At 40.9% G+C, this 19,568-nt stretch overlaps 1 protein-coding gene across 4 annotated transcripts in view; it reads right to left on the bottom strand.

Annotated features, from left to right (window-relative positions):
- fermt2 (FERM domain containing kindlin 2) overlaps positions 1 to 19,568 on the bottom strand; it is a 36,863-nt gene continuing 17,295 nt past the window's right edge. Inside the window, exons 4-17 of one of the 4 annotated variants that reach the window (XM_085442639.1) lie at positions 16,358 to 16,486; positions 13,138 to 13,170; positions 11,305 to 11,530; positions 11,072 to 11,174; positions 10,604 to 10,711; positions 8,514 to 8,648; positions 7,918 to 7,967; positions 7,232 to 7,356; positions 6,940 to 7,046; positions 6,643 to 6,858; positions 4,302 to 4,322; positions 2,953 to 3,077; positions 2,675 to 2,816; positions 1 to 2,301 (exon numbers count right to left, since the gene is read on the bottom strand). In XM_085442639.1, the coding sequence (XP_085298765.1) occupies positions 2,128 to 2,301; positions 2,675 to 2,816; positions 2,953 to 3,077; positions 4,302 to 4,322; positions 6,643 to 6,858; positions 6,940 to 7,046; positions 7,232 to 7,356; positions 7,918 to 7,967; positions 8,514 to 8,648; positions 10,604 to 10,711; positions 11,072 to 11,174; positions 11,305 to 11,530; positions 13,138 to 13,170; positions 16,358 to 16,486 (1,694 nt within the window). In that variant the 3' untranslated portion in view covers positions 1 to 2,127. The remainder of the gene's footprint in view (positions 2,302 to 2,674; positions 2,817 to 2,952; positions 3,078 to 4,301; positions 4,323 to 6,642; positions 6,859 to 6,939; positions 7,047 to 7,231; positions 7,357 to 7,917; positions 7,968 to 8,513; positions 8,649 to 10,603; positions 10,712 to 11,071; positions 11,175 to 11,304; positions 11,531 to 13,137; positions 13,171 to 16,357; positions 16,487 to 19,568) is intronic. The other 3 variants (XM_085442640.1, XM_085442641.1, XM_085442643.1) reach the window with 3 other exon arrangements.

Genomic DNA, 19,568 nt, shown 5'->3' with positions numbered 1-19,568 from the left:
TTAAATAAAAATTATTTTATTCATTTTTTTAAATAAATGCATTTTTACAGTCAGAAAACAGAACAGCAGGACATGCACTGCTACTCTTGACACTGAAGGCAAACAAAAAGTCAGAGAAATTAAAAATTAACAGAACAGTTTTCGCTTACCTCTGTTCTTTTTTTCTTTTTTTTTGCTGATTTGTCTCTCCTTCATATGGACATTATTTAATTGCACACTTCAATTGTGTCAAATACCAGACAAATAGTAAGTAGTGAAGTAACCTAAAATGGCATAGTCAAACTTGCAGCAAAAAAAGCACATCAATGACAATGTCAGTTCTTTTTTTAAATGAGCTAAAAATGACAGAGCTACAAATGGAAATGTAGAAGAGAAAGCAGAAATGGGGGGAGACAGGGCACAGTGAAAAAGGCTTGTGTATCTGTATTTTAGAAAAATATATATACTCAACAGAACTTCTTAACCAAACCTGGAGTTTGAGACTAGTGTTATCTTCATATATATTCACATATATCTTCATCTGAAACTCAGTAAGACTACAACATGAGCAGGCACATTTACTACACGTGTTGACAGATGGCTTACCTGCAAACCCCCAAAATGCAGAAAAACAAAACAAAACTGTACAATTCTATAAAAATGTTTGTGTTTTTTTTACATTAGTTACAAAAAAAATACTTCATTTACTGATCCTTCATACTGAGGACAGAACAAAAAAAGTTTGCATATTTATTTTTTAAACTCTGTGACCTTTTGCTGGTGTGTACTGATAATAACGATAACAACAACAACAATAATAATAATAGTAATAATACTATATGGTGTGACAAACAAAACAGCGTTAATGTAAAAGCCAGTACAAGGGATATGTGATAATGTCCCTCCTGTTATGTAGTGTACATGCACTACGCTATGAGACATCAGTGGTTTCAGATCTGAGGATGCCGTTCAAAGCTGACCTAAAACTGTGGTCAGAAAAAGAGCCATAAACAGATGTGTTAATGCTCTCTGGCATAAAATCTGTGCACTTTAAGCTTTGTCTAAACAGAAGACTGCTTACAGTTTGGAAAATATAAAAAGACATCATGTTTTAAAGGCATGTTAATTACCTTAGTTGAACATTCTAACTGAAAATTTTTACACCTTACTTTAAAAAAAAACTAGTAGGCGGTTGTAGTCAGCGCTACACTCTATCAACATTTCTGCAGCAAGGACATTTACATCAGCCGGAAACCAGATAACTCAAACCCACTTGATGCTCATGCTGTTGCACTGAACTGTAGTGTGCTCTCATTTTTAGCGGTCTATTAAATACAGAGTACATCTCACAATGTCAAACCTGTCAGCTAAAACATAATCAACAGAGAGACTCAACAGGAAGGACACAAGTTGTGAGGCAACGACAGAAATCAGAAGCAAAAAAATAAACGGAAAGTTCAGGACAGCTTATTCATAAACAGGACTATATACTGCACAAGTGCACTTACACGTGACTTCAAAGAAAAACCTTTCACAGAGTGGACAGGATGGACATGCAGATCTGATCGACTGACCTCTGCTGTTATAGATACTCTTGATAACCACCTTTTAGGATGAGTAACTGTAGGTCCCTGAGGCACTACAATTACATTTTTATCTACGTTGTTATGTCAGCCTCTTTAGTCCAGTTCCAAAAGAGAGAGAAAAAAGGAAAGTGAAAAAGAATAAGTGGGGAAAAAAGATTCTTTGGGATTTATTCTGATGTTTGAATGGTGTTAAAGGGTCGTCATGGACGTAAGTTGGTGGCCAGTCCAGGAGGAGAGGAGACAGGTGGTTGTAGGACAACAGACAAACTTAGCTTTCTGCTCAACCACTGGAGTTCATCTGAACTGCATCCACCACAATATTAGTGTTGCAACAAATGACCTTGTCAGCATTAATGCAAAAAAACCTCCAAAAAACTATGACCTTAAAAATAGCGTCAACCATGGCAATAGTCATGCTGCTCTGGGCTTTTCAGCGCAGACCTAAACAATTAAAAAGAAAAAGTAAAATAAATTCATATATTGAGGTTTCCCCCCGACCTCCAGCCACTCCCCCTCCTGGCCCCTGACCTACAATCATTGAACCCTGGCAGCCTGGAACAGCTCAGACCCAGCCGCTTGTCAGCTTATAGAACATTTCCTCATCTAGAGACTCATTCTGGTCCTTGGCACGCGTGGACAGGAAGATGTAGCCACCAATGAACTCGTGGACCACCTTACAGTCCACTTCGGCGCAGATGAATGAAAGACTGGGCTCGTCTGCAAATTCCACAGTCACCTGTGCACACAGAGCACGTCACATCAGTCACATCAGTCACATCAGTCGTTTTTTGGCTGACATAGTCGTTTTATATGTGTGATCAGCTAAGCTAACATCACAACAAGCAATGCAAAGAACTTTCACTGTTGACTTCCACCCTTTTTACTAGATTAATAGATCAACAAATTCAAGTCATTCACTTGATTATCAAACACAATTAAACAAACCAGCAAAATAAATCCAAGAAGGTTAAAAGGAAGCTAAATTTGCCTCTTCTGTTTTATAACACTGTGTTAATTTTGTATCTGATCGAATCAGTGTGCCTGTCATGTTCCAATAATGTTTTTAAGAAGGTAATACTAAAGGTAAAGCAGTTATGTGGGTTTCCTACCATCTTGATCTCCCAGTTGACGTTCCACTGTTTCATGTTACTAAAGCGCCATGTCTTGATGGCATCTCCGGTGCTGGCGTCCATCCGGATCAAACGATTATAAGTGATACCGATCAGCTCCTCCCGCTTTCCACCCTGGAACCTGCAAAGAAGAAAAGAGTTAGAATCTATTGTGGAATGAAAGTGTGTTGATACAATGACTAAATATGTGACTGTCAGTATGTATGATGAGTTTTTTTGGATGAAGACACATCTTTAGTCAGTTGTTACAAACATACTTTGCAAGGAAATGAGTGATCCCAAACTCAGGAAGGGACTGCCATGCCTGGATAAAGCGCATCTTGGCCTCAATGAGACTCATTTGGGCCACATTCTGGTGGGCTTCAAGAATCCGGGCTGAAATCTGACAGAAACAAAACCGCACTCATTACACACATGACTTTTTTTTTTTTTTTTTAATGTATTTTTTATTTACTCCCACCATTTAAAGTATTCACGAACATACACACTAATGACTGTAAACAAATGCATCCCACACACCACACTCTAACAACCCAATGCACCAATTTAACACACACTTAAAGTGTAAACAAGCTGTGGTTAACCCCATAAAGCTTTCAGAGCAGGGTGTCAATAACCAGTGAACGTTCACAGTGAATGTCTACTACGTACAGCTAGAAAACAATTATGAATCCGAGTCTGCTTTAGAACCCAGACTGAGGTTAATGAGCCAACTTAAGGAAGCTTTCAGGGTGAACTGTGTGAATTGGCATGCATGTATTCACACATGTGTGCCTCCCTCCAGTGGTGCTACATGATTCTTAAGGCTGTAACCTAAACCTTACCATGAGCACAGGAGCAGAAAGTCAAAATGACCACATAGCCCAAAACAAGGATTCTACCATTTCTGTCAGTACACTTAGAGAATGAGTAGTAAACTCCCCTAAAGATAAGTAATCCATCATGGACTGATCATTTTATACATTAAAAAGGTTGCAGTGAAGCTGCCTGAACATCACAGCTTCTCTAATGCACTTGAAAAGCTTTAGTGGTCTCTGCCGGACTGCATTACAATAAAATACGTAAATTAGATTTACCGTGATGGATCACTTATCTTCAGCAGTCTGGGCTCTGCTTTACATATATTAGAAATACATGAACTAAAATAAGCATCTAACTAAAGGCTAAACATATTATTAAAAAAAAGAAAGAATAAAATACATTAAACTATTCATCAGTCTAAAAACATTTTCACAAGGGTCTGCTCTATTACATCAGTGAGGCTAACGTTAAATGCTGCATATGGACTGTGTGTTAAATGAGCTAAAACATGCAAAAGACCTGCATGGTCCATTTGTTTCACTCAGTCTGTATATTTATAGCCCCACACCACACAGATGCTCACTTGATACAATTATGTGTTACTTTCTTATCTTGTACACCCCAAAGAACACTGTTAGAGTTAATAACAAGTGACATACAGAAACTATACCATCTACTATGGCGGCCACTATGACTTGCTATAGTTATTGTTAGGTTTGATAACCCAGATACATAAATTGTTCAGAGTTCAAACAATCATGCAAGTATCTAAAGCTTAAAACAGCAGCCAGTGGACACAACTTACCAAGTCCCTGATATAGCCTGGCTGAGGAGGAGAGGTAGGTATGGGAAGATAGATGGGAATGAAGGAGATGCATACAGATAGAAGGAATACAACGTTTGGACAAAGAGAAGAAGACAGTAAGATCACTGTTGAGAGAGGAAAGATAAAAAAAAACAACAACAACAATGCAGGACATGACTGTAATAACAGAAAGCGGGGAGGAAGGCTGTGGAGCTAAAGGGGCATGCAGCGTTCAGCCAGGAGGAGGAAAGTACAGCTGCAATCAAGGAAATCACACATTTTCACATAAAGGAAGTGGGCAGTGTAACTGCAGATTTTAGGTCAGATCATGCCTGCCTGTTCTTTGTAAACACAATGAGCCATTAAAAAAAACAAACCAAAAAACCCTGAAGTCAGTTTCTATGTAATATCTTTGTCAGCCACAAGATGGCGATGTGTGACAGCAGCAGTGAAAGGTGTTGGGCTTCTCCAAGCTGCAGGTCTTTATTTTCTGTTTAAAATAAACCCATTTATCCAGAAACCACCCTGACTCACGTAATCACAAAACTCCTGTGTGCGTGTATCTGGCTGGAGATGCAGCACAGAAGTCTACTCTGACAAATCTTGCAACAGGAAGTCCAGTTTAAGGGAGGTGGGGAGGGGCTGCAGCTGGCCAAAGAGTTAATGGGCTTATCCCAGACAGTTTTCCCGCGCAACATTCCCAAGCATGGCTCATTTCCGGATGTCCCACGCCCACTACATATGTGTGTGTGTGTGTGTGTGTGTGTGTGAACAAGGGACTGTACACCATTACGCTTTAATGTTATGCCCAGGGAGATCATCTATTAGACTGTGTTTGAGTGCGAGACTGGATCTGTGCCAGAAAGGACCACAGACAGACACACATCCTGTGCTATTACTACTAATACTCAAAAAACAAAAAGGGGAAAAAAACCTTCCTATTTAAGCTAGCCCCAGTTCCATGCAATTATTTTGCTACAGAGTGTTGCTTTTCTGTAACCCCCCCCCAAACAAAAAAAACCCCTTATCTATTTCTACACCCCTTTTTTGTCACTGGCCACAACTGCAGCTCTGATTAAGTTATACAGCAAGCATGTAAGAAAAATGTAAAGAACTCTAAAATAGTGCAGGAAAAGATGAGCCAAAGTGAGCTAGGACTCTTCTCTGTCTCTCAGTGACATCAGGTAAACTGTAGGTTGGGCAGTGACACACATTTATGGCATTTTTACCTGACACTAAATCAACTCTTTGATTTTATTTTTTTTATCAGTAGGTTTTGTTATAGATGTGGAAGTAATTTCATGTGGGTGACCCCAAATATATTTAAGGGATTTCCTGACTAAACTAAGAAGATAGCGAGTCAGGCTCAAATAGAAAGACAGAACTGAAACTTTAAATTTGAGCTGTTGTAATTTGGGATTAACTGCTGACTTTTAGTACTGCTGTGTGTTTGATCTCTTAACATGCACATTTCCTCTATGAAAGGAGCATTAAAGAGAAACACTGCTTTGTACTGTGGTAACCTATAGGAAGTTTGCAGCACAGACTAACAAAGTCGAACTTCTCCTAGAGTGTCAATAATTTCTATTTCAACTGCTTTTAATAACATTCCTGGTTTCCTATGGTTCAAACCTGCCTAGATCCTTTCCTGTTCTACGTCCATTTTTACCCCTTTATTCCCTCATTTCTTTGAGCAATTTTTTTCCAGACATCAATGATACTTAAAGTTATGCTTCAGATAATATTTGAGTCGTCACCTGCTGTACCAGCAGCAGCTTCCCAACATCATTCTAGCCTCCTAGCACCACTGTATTTTCCTACTACGATAAGAACAAATCCAGATTGAGTGAATAAGCTACGAGAAGAGAACCCCCTCCCTCACCCATCCCTGACCATGGCAGCTGTGTACTCAGCTGTTCCAGGGTACACAAACACACAAATCTACATAACACTTGAGAACATTCATCGTTAATGATTAAATGTTACACCAGATTATAACGAGGTCCATAATAACGGGTTTTCTGATCCATTGCATCTGATATGTATCCATATGACTCTCTGCTCTTTAAGTCCTTTTGTCTACAATCACAGAGCTGAGAACGTGGTGGGTAGAAATGTAGAGAGGAGGAGTAGAGGAACAGGTATTTAAACAACTCAGATGTTAGGAGGACCCCACCTGGAATGAATCAGATGCTTTTCAACCTTTCAACCATGTAATCAGCTTTTCTAAAAACACACACTAGACTAGATGATAACCCTTTTTTTCCCCTTACCAAACATTTCTACCATTTTAACCTCCACATTGCTGTAAACAGATCCTAACCTGGACTACATGGCTTACCTGTTTGTTCTTGTACTTCTTCAGGTAGCGCGGAGACACCAGGCATTCTGGGTTGATATCAGTAGCAACTGGTTCAATGGGTAGGTCAGGGTTCATGTGCTGCATCTTAAGGAAGGACAGAATGTTCTGGACCTCCAGGTTGTATGAGCTATCCGCCATGGTCTTCCCCTTGGAGGCCAAGCGGCATGCAGCCATCCAGTGGGCGTACTGTTTCTCCTGGAGATGAAAAGTCATAATTAACCAACTCTAAAAAGGAATAAGACAGCGCATTAAAGGGTGCACCAACTTCAGCCTCACCGTGTCACACCGAAGCCAGATCTCATTCATGCCATCAGCCACAGGGATTAGCAACTTGATGTTGAATTTCTGACCAGAGATGTTAACATCTGGCGTTACCTCACAGCCTACAAATAGAAAAGCATGGTGCAGGCAGGAAAAAGAGGTCAAGTGTCAGAGCCTGTTCTTTAGACATGCAACCTCAGATTTTTTTTATTTGCAGGGAAAAAATAAATGGGCATGACATTGAGGGTTTTTTTTTTTTTTGTGTGTGTGTGTGTGTACTCTTATGCAACTAGGGATGTCTCTGCACCTCTAAGATTCATTTGATGGGAAGGTGTCCCATGTGCCTCCTCTTTACTCTTGTAACAGGAAATTGTGATATCCTTGAATGTGCACCAGTACTGCTTGTAGCCCTTCAACGTCAGTTTCTTGGGTCTAGAGAGAAAAAAAGCGGAAGACATGTCAGAGTTCAGGTGGGAGAAAAAAAGAAAAAAGGAAAAAACAACCATTTTCTTTATTGGTGGTGAGGAGGAACAGCGGGGGAGGGGAGATCATAAGTACAAAGGAGGGGGAGGAAAAGAAGTAGAGCTTCTCAAGTGCAAAGTCAGCGAGATGAATAGGAAAGAAGCCAGCACTGTGGAAAACCATTAAAAGAGGAAATGCCTCTTGATATCATACCCCCCATTTTATGAGACAACCACCCAAGGGGCCACCTGCCTGTCAGCAAAAGCTTCAAGCCAAAAATGAATATGATTCGAAAGCTTGGTCCAACTATAATCACTCTAGATTTTTTGCCAAAGAATATTTGCAGGCTGAGCTTTCAGGTTGCCTTTTAAGCTCATAAAAAAATAGAAAAACAGGCTTACTTGGCCAGAGAATGGTCCCGCCATAGTCAACAGCTTTTGGATAAAATGTAATCTTGCATAGACTAACATGCAGTGTTTAGTGGTTTTGCTAATAGTAAAGGTGCATTTAACCTCATGGCACTGGACTTACTTGAAGACTTTAACATAGTCTGCTAGCTCAGGAATAGATGTGATGTCACCCTAGGAGAAAGGGGAAAGCTATTGTTAAAATAAGCCTGGAACACTTTAACATACATACATATATGTGAATAAAAGGAAAGAAAAAAAGGGAAAGGATTAAACACAAAACAATGACCTCACACTTGACTTTGTACATTTTCAATGTCATTGCTCAGCACAGTAAGCTGGCTTCTTATGTAATATCTCAGAGGTCAGTTTCCTCTGATAAGCTAAATACATGTTTCAAGAAGTTGTTGTAACAGTAGAGACATATTTTCAGTGGGGCCTTAGAACCCCCAGCTCTTTGTTAGATGCAGAGCTTTTGAATAACTGTGAAATTTTGCACTTCCAGCAAACTGTAGTGCATTGCATTGTCTTTGTGCGTTTCCTGTCATGTTTATGAGTGCTGATGAAAGGACACTTCGTCACAAGTAGAAACAAAAGCACCTAACTGATGCCAAGATTTCACAATTGGGAAAAACAAATTCACATAATGACGCCCATTTGGACAAAAAGGATGCAGGCAAGCCCAGTGCACACTCAAGCACCAGTGGTTTTGTCTCATACCAGTGTGTTGGAAGTCTTCCCTCCCTCCAAGGTAATCTCCAGATCTGACAGGGCTGCATCCACTTCATCCACCTCCTTCTCACTATTATTCATGTGGTTGTCTGATGACATGATTGACAGCTTGTTGATGTGGTACTGAGAATGAAACAAAGAGCGATGCTCTGGTTAAAAGCATGAAACCTGCAATCTATTACTAAAGTGTCCATTCCCTTAAAGCTTCCAGGTCTAAAATAAAACACTTGAGACACGGGGATTTAAAGAAAGTGTGAGGTGGAGATAGACTGTTAGCAGCTTGTTATCTGTTGCACCAACATGGTCAACAGTATTGCTTTTTTCTATAAAGTTTTGCTGTGTGCTACCGGTGCATAAACGCTCCAGCTACATCTTATAAAAAGGAAAAACAATCTGTGATAATTGCCATATAAATACTTTAAGATGTGATGGCATTTGTGTTAGCAAGTGCTGCCAGCATACACCACTGAGTTTACCAGCTATGCCGTTTTTTTTGGAAGAAGCTGAAGATAAAGAAAGTTGTCTAAAGAAGAGAAGTGTGCTAAAGTTACTGGTAAAGATTCACTGAGGTCAGGCTGTTATAGGCAATGAAATTGTTTTTACCAAGTGTATACTGAATGTAGGACTGGTGCAAGACTGTAGTAAGAGATTGTTCTCTATTACAAACCCCCCACAAACAAACCCATCAGTGAGTCACAGATACCAAATTTAGCTTGTAGATAAATGGTATTTATAATGTCACCCCATCAGCAACCCCCACCAATATATGAATGAACAGCTGTCAAGAAAGTGAGCGATACAATGCAGCGTTTGATAGAGATTTAGCTGATTTAGCTAGGATTTAGCTGGCTAAGGCTTCATATTGTAGGACAAAGAGCTTGCCATGATGTCCAATCCTCTGGCTCATCTTTAAAAAATGCAACTCTGTGAAGGAGTGTTTCCCATTTTTCTGTTTGTTTGTGTGATCATCAGAGTTACTTCTTTATCTGCTGAAGTACTGACTACAACCTGTGTCCCAAGTCCATGACTATGAGGTCAATCACTAATCTTGACCACTGATTACCTCATATTTGAGAACTACCATAGTGATACATCCGGGTGACAGCATGCTAAGTCCAGCCAGCTGCATACCAGAGTTGGACAATCATTGCTCTTTATTTAGACCTTAGTATCTGTCAACAGTGAAACCTAAGCTAAAAGCCAAGACTGAAACGCAGTAGTAGCTACTAAAGTGCTAAAAGATAGGCAGCAACAGTCTACCTACCGGCCCAAACACCCAACTTAGATTAGCATCTCTCCCAGTGCAGTGTAAGAAGAAACCAGTGAAGTGTAATTACAACTGGTCAGACGAAACAAACCTAACACCTCAGAGTGAAAGAGTGGGAAAAGGAATGTGAACAGGTCTACAAGACCTTGTCTTTCTGGGGTGGGTGGTCTGAGGTATGGGGTCCTGTGCTCCAAGATGCCCTATAATTACCCTCAGGGTGAAGACAGGGTGGCGTCCTCAGGTCTTGGCACCCACAGTTTATGGGGGTCAGAAATAGAAGGAACACCACCCCAATGGTACATGAGGAAACCTAGGGGTGTAAAAGAGCTTCAAATCTGTACATCACTCCCATTCGAGCCAATATCCATTCTAGCGACTGTCATTTCTACTGATCTACTTTGAACTTGTCTCAAAACCCAATAATCCAATGCCACCAGTGCCTTTAAAGTCCACCCAGACCAAAATTGTGTTTCTGTTTTACCGAGAGTCACGTAATAATTCTTGGGTTCAAACTGTTTGACGAGTACACTTCTGTAATAAGAACCTCTCTTTAAATCTAAAAGCCTATTTACTTTGTTATTAGTATGAACTAAATAGGAAACAATACACAATAATCAAGATTTAGCCTGCATGCTGCAACAGGGCTTTCAGCATTACAGCTTCACTCTGAGCTGCAATCCTATCCAATTCATTACCTTGAAGCTGAGAAGAAAGCGTGCCTTCCACCCAATAAAAAAAGGTCAGCGTTTCTTTAAATTTCATACCTTGCCAACTTAAACTGTATCAGTACGCAAACACTCAACCTTCTTACCTGGAGGGCAGCAAACATCATCATTTCCTCCTCTGTGCATTCAATTTCCTCCAGGAGAATGGCCCACTTGGCCTGTTCATAGAGCTGGTTCACTCGAATGGCATCATACTGTGGGCACATCAAACCATATTATTGAGCAAACTGGACAACTTTGAATACAGTGATGTCAAAGGTAAAGGTTGTATGAGATTAATGATACAAAAGTATCAAATAACTAGTCTTTCAAACGCCCCATTCAGGTCATCGGTACCAGATATAGAACGTAAGCTCTACAGGCCAGTGTTAAACAAATATTTTTACCCAAATCATGGCAACTAATGCCTGGATGTATCCCTGCTTACTTTATGATTATAATAACTTATATCTGGTGCTTTTAGGTTATGATGATACAGAGCTATTCGGCATGGCAGGGTCTCAATAATTATCTCAACTGACTACAATGTGCTGTGCTTTTTCTGTATGATTTACCTTTGGATTGAGGTCAAAGAAGCTGTGATATTTAAACCTCAGCAGCAGCACCTCATTCTCCTTTACATCCTGCTCCATGAGAGACCTGGACGAGTCCAGCCACCTGTACAAACAGGGATTACAGCTAATTAGAATATGTTATTTTTTCACACAATATGAAAGCAGTCTCTTGTAAATGTTGTCTGTTAACGACCTTTTTTTTTAACTAAACCACTAGGCAAAGTTTAACTCACCCCTGATTGATTTTGGCTTTGTCCAGCAGGGACTGGGGCTTGTACAGTTTGACCAGAATGTCTGGTGAGGAGATTGGCTGGCTCACAGCAAGGATGCTGGGATTGCCCTCTGACAGGGGACTGTCTCCGAACCAGGCGGAAGTTGGTGACAAAGGGCTGCCGTCCCTTGAGTCATAGGTGGGGGTCATGGTCTTACTGTATAAGCCTGGACTAGAGTAGATGCTCCCTGAAAAAAGATAACCATCAGTTACCGTATTCCCTTGCGGAGCCAGAAATACAAACCTAACACAAAAAACTTCCAAATACTGACACTCACAATCAAGTTAAGTACACATAAGTCACTAACACAGCATTGAGGGGGAAGAGTGAAGACTTCTCAGCACACGCAAATGCAGCCTAGCCTGACCAGTTAGTGGTCAAAAACACCATGTGACTACCAGCACAAACTTTGCAGATGAGTGACTTCAACACCACCCTCCTGCTGATGGTGGGGTAGATGTTGATCAGCATGCAGGTGATGCACAACATGATCAGGTTTACCCATTTACTTACAGACCAAAAGAAAAACCAGCAGGAATGCACTGCACACAGCAAACTACAGCACAATTTACCCACGAGAAAGAGAGAGAGTACAAAAATATTGGAGGAGAATACATTGAATATCTTTTAAACATGTTAAAGGAATATAACTAAATAAAAAAAAACCTTTGATAAACTAAGTGTCTAAGCAACTTAAATGCTGAGTTATATGTATATTTGGTCTGCAGTGTTTTAATTTGGGAGTCTGGCTACAAACAAAAGCCCCCAAAGTGAAGTTATTTGCATTTCCTGTTAGTCCAAGTTCCAAAGTATTTTCATTCCCCTCCATTCCAACTCTCCCTCTGTAGGGTCAAGCAACACTGGCTAAACCATTAAACCCCTTCTGAAATGAGGAAGTGGGCTTGGTTTCTGTATGTGAGTGTGCATGTGGATGTTTATGTTTGCAAACTGAGGTCATGAGAACATGTTGCTGGCTATGGCCTCCCCTTCCTTGTGGGGGAGGGTGATCAGTGGTTCTTTCAAGGTTTTCCTCCCAATGCAAAGTTCATCAGGTCAAGAAGACTTATCCTATCACCCGTAGGGTCCCCTGGGGAATGCCAAATATCTAGGGAAAGTGTGTATAAATTGAAAGCTGGAGTTCCATTAATAACACAAAGGAGCCTCCTCCATCCTGTTTATTGAATCTCAAATGCTGGTGCAAAAACAAAGAATGCTAACATGACTTTACTCCCTAATACTCCCACACTAGTGATTCATAGAGGGCTTAGATGGAAGGAGCAGGACCACCATCAGCTGTTGAGACTACAAGTAAACCATGGGATGGTGGTCAATAAATGAACTGTCATGGATTTGGTTTTTACAGCGCTCCTGTGTGGGCTGCTATTTGAAGCATGCAGATAGGATTATAAGCATGTGATTTTAATTCTGAACACAAGTTTATGGGTAAAAACACAAATGTCCTACATATAACTTGCCCGATAACAACCATCTCATATCTGCATACTCAAGCAAGTGATTGGCTATCCTGCAGGCACAGTGAGCAGGCCCCTGGAGTAGCTTTAAGAAAAGTGAGCAATGAGCTAATTGCTAAAAGGGCGCAAAGCCTTTGTCATGACACCACCCGAATCAGCTGACTTCCTTAGGAGGACCAGTCAGGTGACTCGGTTGCTAGTCTCAAATGCTACATATGTCATGTGACCTTAACACACCAGCTGTGGGGTGTAGAGAGGAATAAGGAGGCAATGCTGAGGAAGCAGTGCTGAAAAGAAAGGACAGAGGAAGGGGAAAGCTTACCTTTCACAGGTCCGATGTATATTATCTCAGAGGCTAGGATGAAAAGAGAAAGAGTAAGAAAAAGAAAGACAGGAAAATGTAGAGGGAAGGAAACGGGTAGAAATCAACTCAAGTGGACAGATTTAAGACAGAAAACTCTACAGGCATAGAAGGAAACAGAGGAAAAAAGACAACAGTTGAGGAATACAAGAATGGGGTATATCTTTGGCATTTCCACAGACACTGCCAACTGCTAGCCTCAGAGTGGATGACTCAGTTTACCCTCTTCACAGAGGGAGATCGCCCTGGCATGACTAGTGAAGTTCTGCAGTTTCCATCCACCCATTCATAACCATCCAACGCAGCATGACTGATTGAAAACCCAGGCAAGGCGTTGGTCAGAATGACCCAGCCTTGCATGTATAAAGTGCAGCACATTTTTACAAAGTAAAGGCCATTCGAGGTCTGTCATTCTCAACACTGACAAGACAGACGATTACAAACAGCGGGCATGCCAAGGCGTAGCCGCTCCACTGGGAGCTGCTGAACTGGCATCACAGGCAGCGTCGTGTCTATGTTCGTGTAACAACAACAGCTGAGGATGAGTAACATGGTTTTTCTACCAAAAATGACCAATTACGTGAGGCAGGTCAAATGAGTGTGGAGACATTTCCTAAATAGTAATTTTAAATATAGAGATTGAGGTTTTGGAAAAAGATTGCCAGTCTACAAGTGGAAATAAATGGTCATGTACCCATTATGGACTTGTTGTTTAGACAAACACCCATTTCATTTGCTTCTGAGATCAGTGTGGAGCTCACTGTACAGTACACATAGGCTATTTTGCATGTGTTTAGGTACTCTATAGGCACACATTTCTTGTATGTATTTCTTTTACCGTTCTCGGCAGTAATAAATCAGTTAAAAAGACATTGAGAAAAAGGCAAAATGATCTGTTTAAAGCTTGAGTATCTCCAAAACATTCAATCGGACTCAAATACTTCAGAAAAGTGTTAAAATAACTGTCGCGTTCTTATGAATGGTATTATAATCAAATGTGTTGTTTTATCAGCTTATTGAGAAAATATAATAATCGCATTTAAAAAGGTGGATTGTGAAAAGACTAATAAAACTGTTGCATATTAATTTCCTGTAGATTGAATAATTGGTTAACTAAGTATTGCAGTTCTAAATGTGATAAAGGTCGTTCTGTGGTACTGATTGCATCTTTTCAAAGCCTTGTGATTTCTATCAGGAGATCTGGGCCAAGAGGCCAGCCCTTCCTCACGAGGGGACGGAATAACATCTTACAACTTGGCCATAAAATGTACTTTGACTGTAGCATGTGATCTGCGATCTGATGTGTGTGTGTGCGCTCACATACACACACACACACACACACTCTCTCACACAAGGAGACTGGTGACAGTAAACAGATTCTCCACATTCCTACTGAAACTCTGTTTCTCCTCACCACCTAATACTCTGACCACATTCACCCACTGGGAACAAAATGTATCTAAACCAAAGGCGTAGAGGAGTGTGTAGCACACCCCTTAAAATGTGGTGATGCAACTCTGGGCATGGTCGATGTGTTGGGAAGTAACTGCTTTTTGCAGTTTCAATCACTCATTACGTTTAAATATATGAGTGAATAAATACACCGTTCACTCTGATCCACATAGGTTTGTAATGATACTAGAATTTTAAACTTGATACAAAGTAATGCTCAATAGCATTCTTAGTACCATGGGAGGAAAATAAAATAAGACACATGACTCTTTTCTACAAGATAAGAACTAAACCAACAATAACATCAATGTTATTTTATATATTTAACAATATCTTATATCATTTTAAGCAGTGCAAAATTTGAGGTTGTCTGATGTAGTGCTGTGCATCTGGTGAGTTGGCACCATCCTTTCATTGTTGATCAAATCGTACTGTTAGGGGGTAGAGCAACACACTTTTTAGACACAAATAATTGTGCTAGTCTAACACAATTTACACAGCCTATTAATGTCGGGCAGGTACTGATAACGATTCCTGCCTAGTTCCACCATTAGCATCATCATTAGCACCTTAATGATAACTTAACAGCAGGCTAATGTAGCTACCAGGTAAATGCTAATAGTTAAACAGCAAACTTTTATGAGTCCAGTAGCCAGGTTAATGTTTCTGATAACCGTTTAAAATGTCTTGAAATTCCTTGAAGTGTTGTCCAGTGTTGAACTTACTGTTCATGTGTTCAACTAGTGAGGGGAGGGGCTGTGTGCCTGCCTATCTGCAGCAGTGCTTTTTGAAGGTCTGTGTCAACTAGAGGAGGCAAAGACAGCACTGCCGGGTTGAGTATCTAATCTGAGAGCCATTTTTAGTATCAAATAGTATCCGAGTATCAATTTTTTTGACAACCCTAGATCCAAATCTGTATTTCAGGAGAATTTGTTTTTCACAATGAGTGTTCAGGCTGCTATCCCTGCAACTGGTGAGTCTATATAGTCATTCAGTGCACACAGAGCTGACTCTGCAGAGCAGAAAAGACTAATCGCACAAAGAGTCTCATTCACCCTGTCTGATGGTGTTAGCAGTTCTGCTTAATGCTAACTCTGTGACAGCAGTCTGTTTTGTTCTGCTCCTCCCTGCTCAGATGGTTGTAAGTCTCCCATCAGGAGGGAGGAGGGTCAGTATGACTGCACTCCTGTAGCCTGGTTTGGGTTTAAAATGGCAGCGTGACCAACTATGTGTGGAATCTCAGCCATTTTTAGTCCTCCCTGCCAAGGAATTGAGAGCGAGGGCTGTAGATCCCATGCAGGCCTCAAACTCACACATTCATATTTGGTCACGAGAAGCAGGGCGCACCAAACTCGGGTCATCTTAGTGTTTTGGGTGGGTGTTTGTTTTTTGTTTTTTTTAAATCGCAAGTGCATGAAATACAAAAAAGAATCTAAGAAGCTTCATGGGGCCAGCACAACCTGCCATACAACCTGCTGTCCCAGGAAAATAGGAGCAATTGTTTTTCACAACAAAAGAAAGTGAAAATTCTTCCTGATTACCTAAAAACAGATCAGAATGTAAAAACCTAAATGGTTAGGTTTATACAAACTTTCAACTCATGGGTTGGGAATATGAACTCAAAAATACCCTGGCTTTATTCATCAAGAAATATTTTTGTTCCTAACAACTCCAAACTCAGTTGGAGTTCTTTAGGAAACATTGTTAACGAGCCATAGAAGCAGCTCACCTGATCCAGGTGTTAACATCGGACCCTCCAGTTCCAGATCATCTTCTTCTGTCTCCTCCAACTTTTTCTTCTTCTTTTTGGGATCACGGGGCTTGCGCAGTAGAGATAACTCCTCTGGGTGGCGGATATCTTTTGGGGAGAAACATTAAGAAGATCCATTCAATGTCACATAAGCATAAACCTTGACTAGCAACAAAGCCATTTGGACACAAAGACAGACAGGCTTGGATGTCATAGAGTCCCCAAAACCATACAGTAATTTGTGTTTTTTCAACTATAGGCTTGAAATAAAACCACATGACCTCAATGACTTTAAGCTGTATAGTAGGTGAAAATAGGGACACTAAACCAACCCAAATCTCAAAAAAAAAAAAAAAGGTGAGAGGCAGATGGGGGGGGAAAGAAGGACAAAAAAGCAAAGGGAAACAGATGCAGACAGCTGTGCACATAAAGGGTGGAATACTGTAAATCCCTTTTCTCAGGGCTCTAACAAATCTTGCTTTAACTTTAATCCCCAGCTGAGACTGAGCAGACATCCTCCATCGCCCTCCTACTCCTCTTCCTTAGACAATTCCTCCAACACACATTAATAACACAATTCAGCCGACATTGGAGAATAGTAAGGTAGCGTTACTTTTACCCCCCTGCCCGCCAAAAACCCTCCCAAAACTATTCACAACAAACAGGTAATAAAGATGAAATGAACCAAACTGTAACTGCATGTATGCAAATGGAAGAGAAGTGTGCAAGATCCAACTCGGACAGTAAGACACCCGCCATATTGAATATAATGACTAAAACAGAGCAGTCTTTATTCCCTGGCTTCTCGCTCTTTTCCCTCCTTCCCTTGGGCCTGGAGGCCAGGGAACCATCACTCAGCAGCAGCAGAAATGATGTTTTAGGATGGCTTGGGGCAGTTCTGATATAGGCGGTGAGACGGCCAGAATGTGTCAGGACTAGAATAGATGGAGCTCGGCTAGAAGCAACGCACATCTGGACCCACAGCTGGACTTGGTTTTCTCGAGGATTCCATATTAACTGACGAGCACGCAGATACTTGAGAGCAATATTTCATATTTTTATGTAATCAAGTGCATAGCTATCCATTTTCTCATATCTATTGAATCAAATCATTTTTTTCAAGTAACTGAAGAAGGTGTTGTGGAAAGCACAGGCAGAAGGGTTGAGAGAACGTCTTGGCTTGATGTGCAAGCTTGTTTGGTTTGTGTAACTAAAGCAAAAGCATTCCAGGAGTTTTAAGAACTACCAGATGGGAGCTCACCCTTTCTCTGCCTCCCTCCTCCCCCATTCTCACTCTGCTGTAACAGACGAGCACAGTCCCCGTGCCCTTATACAGCCATGTGAGTTCCAGGCCTGCTGCTGCGCTTTAGCCCCCGAGGAAGCAAATATACACAGTAAAGTGTGTATCAAACGGCAAGTAGATGGATAGGACTGTGTCTTTTTGTGAGACATTGCAGAACCATGTGGCATTTAATTACAACCTAACTCTGTTTAATTGTTATGAGCCTATCATCAACACTGGGAACTTTTCCATATTATAAATATTAGCATGACAAACTCTGGGGGAGATAATGCATCTGATGTAATCGATCTCTATTATTTCAATGAAATGAGTTAACGCCATGTTTTTCAATTGTTTACACTACTTTGAGTTTGTTGTCAAAACCAGACAGCTCAAAAACTTCATTTAATTAAGAACTATAAACATGTACACGTATGCAGCAGTCTATCTGATTTCTGGAAAAATCTGTGGCTGCTTAATAACGTGCAAATTTGTTCCACTAAAATGCACCGACATCCAGAAAAATTATCTACTCAGGAGATCATTTATGCTGCTCGTATGCATGATTACATTCTTTAGGTCACTACCCACCACAGTTAGTGGCCATAGGTGGTAGGAATGTAGATTATCTCCATAACTGTTGAAACTACATCAATCACCCTGCTGATCTTCTGCTCAGCTCTCCTCGTACTTGGCAACCAGGCTTCAAGACAGCTAAATGCCTCCATTTAAAGAAATACTTCACTCTTAACTCAGAGCAGGCAGTACACCCTTTTCTGGCTGACAACCATGGTCTTGGAAATGCCAATCCTCATCCCGGGCAAGTGTTGTAGTTAATTTTTTGCTGACATATTCATACTCCTACGCTCACCACTTTTGGCTGGTGTCAGGAGGAGGAAAGAGGAGGAGGGTGATGGTCAGAATGCTTACAAAGGCTTGGTGGATTTTCATTTGCAGAAATGACACCTAGACAATAAGATCCCAATCTTCTGTCCTGCTGACTTGTGGCAGTAACCAGGCCTGAAGCCAGAGGAAAAGGATTGACTGGGAGCCAGCAGCGCATGCAAGATTTACTCTTTGGAACAGATGATTCACTGCAGTGAGTAAGACCAGCCGCAGAAGAATCACAAACATCATCACAGTCTAATTTTACAGCACTTAAGTTTGCCGTATAAACTGATATAGACCTACATGGGCAAAAAATTACAAAGGAATCATCTGGTTCCTGTGTTTCCCTTGCATACTCCTAAATGTTAAGAATAGGTGGTCTAGTTCCCACATATAGGCTTTACTTGGGCGGGCTGCCCAGGTATGTTAACAACAGGCCTAGGATATTTGGCGACTCTTTTTTTTTTTTTTTTTTTAGTTCTGTTCTTTTTAGCTGCTCACCACCAAGCCGGGCCCTTTGCTTCACATGCTACCAGTCTGGTGCTGTAGCGGTCCTCCATATAAAATATGGAAAACCTTTCCCAGTGGAAAGGACTACAAGTGGCGAGGATAGTCCTTCAGCTCAGAAGATCTACTGAGCGCTGAAGGGCACTTCAAACCTGCACCTGTAACAGGTGGAGTGGAGAACTGGTTCATGCAGCTCCAAGCCAAGCTCACATGAGTTTCAGAACAGGCTCTGCTGTCACCACACATGGAAGCTAGATGTTGCAGTTGAGTCACAGGTCTAAAGACTCACACACACACACACCATTTGCATTATATGTTTCAAGAATTGAGCTGATTACACATAAAGGAATGATAAACTTTTGGTGTTTATATTAAGTCAAATCATACTACGAGTTCATTCAGTTCTTAAAATGGCACAAGTCTCTTGTACTATTTTTCACTCTGGCTTTGACAATCTATACCAAACGGCCTTAGTGGCTTGGGAAGAGTGACAGTTCTCTTTCTCTGTCAGAC

The sequence above is a fragment of the Copadichromis virginalis genome, linkage group LG19 (assembly GCF_057382275.1).
Source record: "Copadichromis virginalis isolate Kocher_CV1m ecotype Utaka linkage group LG19, C_Virginalis_male_GT1.1, whole genome shotgun sequence".
Taxonomy (NCBI): domain Eukaryota; kingdom Metazoa; phylum Chordata; class Actinopteri; order Cichliformes; family Cichlidae; genus Copadichromis; species Copadichromis virginalis.
Note: the sequence above shows the minus strand (reverse complement) of the source record. Positions and strands in the feature narration are given on the sequence as shown.